Consider the following 6,000-nt stretch of genomic DNA (forward strand, 5'->3'; position numbering starts at 1 on the left):
ATAAAGATAATAAGATAGGGAAAGATAAAAGTCTGTTCTGCAAGAACTGCTATTAGTTGCACAACAGAGCTTCAAGCATGAGCCTTTTTGGATACTTTAGGAAATTATGGGAGTCTTTGTCTCTCGCTTTCATTACTGATTCTTCTCATTAGAGCATTCCCAGCAAGCAGAGTACACTGTTCCCATCATGCTGTACATGCACATAGTCATTCCTGTCCCAAAGATTTTGTCCAAAGAGACAGGACAGAGTTCAGAGAAGTGGCATCTAAAATGTTGATGTTTGGATGGCGACTGTGTCGTCTCCAAGTCAGAACTCGTTTGCTCTCCTGAAGACCACATGCCATCAGTCATTTTGTAGGGCTTTGTGACAACCTTTCTTCAGTAAGGGTTTTGATTGCTTTCTGTGTCTGGAAACAAAGAGAATTTGCACCAATAGAGTCTGTGAATCAGCACAACAGTATGGCAGGAATTTTAAACAATGTGCCACTGCTTTTCCATTACAGAAAATGAGAGAGACTAATTAAAGAATGATTAATTACACGGATTGTGTGCCTGGTGGTCTATAAAAAGATGGGAATGGGAAGGTTCTTCCTTTAATCTTGTTTCAGAATAGTTGCTTGATTTTTTTCTTCCTCCTCCTGGCCTGGAGTTAAATATGGTAGTAGTTATGCACTGTAACAACTCATTTGCTTCTCAAGAAATAGTAGTCCTTGTTTCTATCTCTGCCTGAGGCATTTTGCATTTTACCTCTTTAGTTTTGCAAAGACAGTTGTGTCTCACATGATCAAACAGCAGTGGATCAAACAGTTTACCTGCCACTGCAGCACTGAAAAGCAGGTTTTGAGACAAAGACCACATATTATCTGTATTGTCTGTGAGAGACTTCTGTCTAACCCAAGTCTTGAAAAAATCCAGGACAAAGGAAATTACATGAACAGATTCCAGACTTTGAAAAATCATCCCCTGCAGAATCTTTGGCTTCAAAGCACTGTACCAACCCCCCACTTCCTAAAAAACCCAATAACCTACTGGACTGGACCTTTTGAGGGTACTTTTGGCTTGTTGAGTAGTTTGTTGCTGTGGTTAGCACAGAAATTAGTATAGAGCCACACAGGAGTAGAGAATTCAGGAATCTGTACCATCTGATCAGGTAATGAGCTGGATTTACTGCTGCTCCTTCTGGGCAGTGCACCTACTTCAAAATCATGCTTCCTCCATAGGGTCTCTATGTATATTGTGTGTTGTTCTCTGGTTATTATGGTTTCTGTTATTTATGACGGGAACTTTGTGACATGGACACTGATTCATTCAGTATTTGTTTATGCCAGGAAAGGAGGCATCAGATCAGTTAGTGAGACTGCAGAAATACCAGCCCTGACATGTTTTGTTTATTACAGACCAAAGAGAACAAGAACATGTCTTGGCAATGTGATCACAGGTATGATATCTCTGGGATATCAGAGTTTGCAGCAAACAGAAAGGCCTGGTCTTAAATGAAATTAATTTCTTCTACGTAGATGAGAAATTCAGAAATACATAGAGTGTGTTTTGTAGGTTAAGTGGGATGTGTCACTCACAGGGAATCATGAAAACTAAAAGACATCAGAAATCTTATCTAAATAAAGGAAAATATAATCTCTAGAGTTATTTGGAGGATGAAATTTGAGGAGCTGCCTGCTGGAATATCACAGGTAGAGTTCAAGGTGCGGAGCTCTGGGGCAGTGGACTACTCTGTCCATCAGTTGATCTGTTTAGATATTTCCCAGTTTTAGATATCAGTGTTCAGGCAATTAATTTTAAAAGAGTAGCCTTGGTTAAAACTGATTCTTTTTAGATTCCTTTTGGGAGTCACAGAAAGACCTGTCTGACTTCAGGAATGTCTTTTCCTTAAAAGGTTCTGAATGTCTGTACAGCAGAAAATTTGGGCTGAACCATGTTGACTTTATGGCCAATTCATGGTGAGTGTAGTTTGTCTCAGCCTGGGCAGAACAGTTGTAAGTTTCTCACAGCTTTTAATGAGAGTCAACACAAAAAAGAAACCCTTGAAATCATGCAGTTTGTCTTAGTAATAGTGGGATCCTTAGCTGAGGGGTCTGGAGCTCTTGAAGTACCTGTGGTTTTTACATTCAAACAATATTCACTGGAGATGGAGGATGAAGTGTCTCTGTGAGGTTGCTTCTTCTGTTGATCATGTTCCTCATGGTCCTGGACAGTTGCCCTCATCAGTTGCTTCCCAAATTATGGAAAAGCTCAGCTTTGCTTTAATTGTCTGCAGAAAGCCCTACCAATTGTTCTGCCATGTGGCAGAGGCATTTACAGTATTTCTTCTAAGACTACTGGCAAATAAAGAGAGAAAGGGAGGAATCAGTGTCCCTTTTAGTCAACAGAAGTTATCCCAGTGGTTTCACAGGGATATAGGTAATACCTCCCCTAAGATGACCTCATTGCCTGGTAGTGAGGAAGATATTAACTGGATATCAGGAAAAGGTTCTTCCCCTAGAGGGTGGTTGAGCACTGGAACAGGCTCCCCAGGGCAGTAGTCACAACTCCAAGCCTCACAGAGTTCAAGATGCGTTTTGGACAATGCTCTCAGGCACATGGTGTGACTATTGGGGTGTCCTGTGCAGGGCTAGGAGTTGGACTCAGTGATCCTTGTGGATCTGTTCTAACTCAGGATATTCTATGATTCTATGATTCTAATTACAAAAGGCAAAGAGTGGAAGAACCAAAAAATACCTGATGTGAAATGACTCATTCATGCTCCAGGGACTGCCTACCTATGGGGTATGTGGAAGGGGAAATTAAAAGGCGTCTTCCTTAGACTCCTATGTGTTATCCTGTTCCAGTGAGTGGAGCTGCTGGAGAGCAACCTTCTTTTCTTTTCCTCCATATATTCACTTTTCAAAGGCAGACAGCCCTTGGAGTTACAAGACAGTCTATTATAGAGGCTCTCTCAAAATCTTTAACAGCTCATGTGGGAACAGAGTTTGGCATACACAGCCTGCTGCATCTCTGATAAGGTCAAACAATGCAGGTAGAAAATATCCTGAACTGTTTGAAGTGCTCTGGCTTATTTCACTAGGAAATAGAGGGAAATTGTCACAAAAAAAGAGTTGTTGTATATGGTCACAGATTGCAAAACTTCTTCAGTTTCCCGGAAGCAAATGTGAACACGATATTTTTAAATCCATTTCCACTCTCTCATGACTGAGCATGGGCTCAGTTTTGGGTGATGGCAATGAAGAGGAATCAGAGCTGAATGTGAAAAATTTTAGTTTCCCATGAAAATGTATGGGAAGCAAATCATCCTGTCACAAATTAAAAACGTTTGTTTCCGAAACTAAAATAAAGTTCTCTTTCATTTGATAATTGCAAATTGCTTTTAATTTAGACATTTGAAAACATGCTGTAAAATTAATTAACTTGAACAATGAACTGAGAAGCCACATTATAAAAGACAGTTCTTATGGAAAGTTCTGTGGAAAGAGAAAGTAGATTCATCAAAGTAGATTCTTTCCTGCAGAAAGTTATATTTTGAAAGATTGCATTTTCTTACAAAACAAAAAGCAATTCAAAAATTCCCAAGATTTTAGTAACATTTGCTTTTCGTTCCAGAGTTGCAGATGATTTTGAGAAACTCTTGGAAGTTACCTCTAAACCAAAACCCAAGGTACCACCAAAACCACCACTGTCTCAGAAGCCAGCAGTTGCCCCCAGGAGCACCAATTCATCTTCACTGGCAAAGCCAAATGAAAGCAGGATTCAGACAATGAATGAAGTGGACATTCTCCAGTATATCCAGGAAAATATGAACAACGAAGATACCAGTCTTTTTTGAACATAGGTATTTTTAAAATCTAATGATGCCTTCTTGGCCCTAACTCATGGTGAGCTCTAGTGACAGAAGGAAAAGCTGACCAGGTGTTTTTACTGTTGCAGTGCTTATTTGTGTCCCAGGACATAGAGAGCAGCAAGTTTGAGTAGAAGAACCTCAACATGAGATTTTCAAAACAGTGCAGCTGTGGTATAATGTTGCCTTAGTTTTTCAAGGGTTTGCAGGGAATGTGGACAAGGAAGTAGCACTACAGATTGTCTACTGCTGTTTTAGTTTCAACATATTACAGTTTTGGCCGGTTGATTGAAAATGGTAAGAATGTTGTACATATGGCAGCTGTGAATAGTGTCCAACAAACGGTCTGAAGCAGGATAGGATGCTGTTCCTGTAATTTTTAGACAGCATATTTCAGCTCACTGGAAAGGCCATTTTTCTTTTCTCCAGTGCATTTTTGTAGCAGCCTTTTCTTGCCTGACTGGTATGTCAGTAATTTATAACAGGAACTGTTGAGTATAGGTAATAGTTCCTCAGTATTTCAGAGAAGCACTGAAATCCCAGCTAAGCCTGACTACCTGCTGCCTTAGTTGCTGCACAAATGCCAACCTGTAAGAGAACTTTAGGCCTGTGAACACCAGACTGTGCATCTCTGACTCCTGGGTAGAACTGCAAATGACTGAAGGTGGGTAAGAGCACAGCTCCAGACATATACAGAGCTTGCAGTACGTGGGATGTTGGATGCTGTAGGACTCCTGTGAACTCCAGATTCACAAGGGCTAATTTTTTCCAGCCAAGTCTTCCTGGGCTTACACTGTAGTTAGCGGAGAGACAGAGATTTCTCCAGGAAGTGATTCAGTGCAGGTGTCTTAATGGAAGAACTCTGAATTGCTCTCTGGAGTCACTGTTTCTCTCCTATTCCTTCAGTTTTACCCAGAACTTAAAGAACCAGCCATGGTGCTTGATTCTACTAAGGTAAAATGAGTTTTTGTGATAAAACAGCAGTCCATTCCTTACTATGCAATGGAGAAAAAGAGGGAGGACAAACTTGGGATTATCCAGAGGAAAAATAATAAAAAGAAAATATACTGAAGAACTTCTAATATGCAGGAAAAGAAAACCATGGTAGAATAGGCATCACAGACTACCCCTCTTCTTGTCTGGCTCAGCTGCTCTGGTTGAACATACTGAATTTGCATCTAATGTGGGTTGATATCTGCCATCATGCAGAAAGAGATTCCTGAACTTGCTCCATGTGTGGTCTAGCCAGAGGTGAAGACCAGCTTCTCAGAGGGAAAATTTTAATATGTTTAAGCCATATCACTATCCCAATATTTACCTTTCTAATACAGAGCAGAATTAATAGAATTAATAATTATATATATTTTTAATAATGAAATTATTTCTATTAGTATTTCCTTTTTAAGCCAATGGAAAATATTATGAAGGTATTTTGGTTTGATGGGACAGATAAAATGTAACCATTGGCTTTTGTCTATGTCTATTATGTTTTACTTTAATAAAGCATTTTGGTAACCCACAGGTGTTATTGTTGTTGTTCTCTCAGTTGTACATTAGCAACAAATCAGAGTTAAAGGATGGATTCCATTTAACCCATGAGGAGTGTTACATGGTATTAAAGTGTAAATAGGTATGAAACCAAGAGTGTAGCTGCACTCACATTTCCTTTGAGAGCAGTTAAAAGTAGAACTATGTATGGGCAAAGGTAGTACCTGATCCTGTCTGTTCCCACAGTGTCCTGGTGCAATTAGGAATCCTATTTATCCTAGCCTGCAAAAGGGGAACAGAAGCAGTGGGAAGAAAATAAATGACTTGCCAGAGAGCAGGCAGGGAGCAGCAGGCAGGATAAATTAATTCAGGGCAGCCTTCCTGTTGCAGTACCTGCTGTCATGAACAGCCACTGTATATTTAACTGAGGGCTGAGGAATCATCATCTCCATTTTATGTGGGGACACTGCTTGCATTCCTGTATTTTTGGCCTACAGCCCATCACACAGCCTGAACACTGCTAAAACCACCACACTGCAGGCCATTAATGATCAGTGACCTTGAGTGCAGATCTTCAGCCTCTGCGGGGGATCAACAAGGGAAAAGGATTAAGATTTCTTGAAGTGCATTAGAGAAATCAATGAAGAACAGAGCTGGCAGCA

General features: G+C 40.2%; 1 protein-coding gene across 1 annotated transcript in view; it reads left to right on the forward strand.

Moving 5' to 3' along the window:
- HS1BP3 (HCLS1 binding protein 3) overlaps positions 1–5,349 on the forward strand; it is a 51,028-nt gene extending 45,679 nt beyond the window's left edge. Inside the window, exon 7 of the mRNA XM_008931284.3 lies at positions 3,616–5,349. Coding sequence (XP_008929532.2) covers positions 3,616–3,838 — 223 coding nt within the window. The 3' untranslated portion in view covers positions 3,839–5,349. The remainder of the gene's footprint in view (positions 1–3,615) is intronic.
- The last annotated feature ends 651 nt before the right edge of the window (positions 5,350–6,000 follow it).

Source organism: Manacus vitellinus, unplaced genomic scaffold (assembly GCF_001715985.3).
Source record: "Manacus vitellinus isolate BGI_N305 unplaced genomic scaffold, ASM171598v3 scaffold_11_pilon, whole genome shotgun sequence".
Lineage (NCBI taxonomy): Eukaryota > Metazoa > Chordata > Aves > Passeriformes > Pipridae > Manacus > Manacus vitellinus.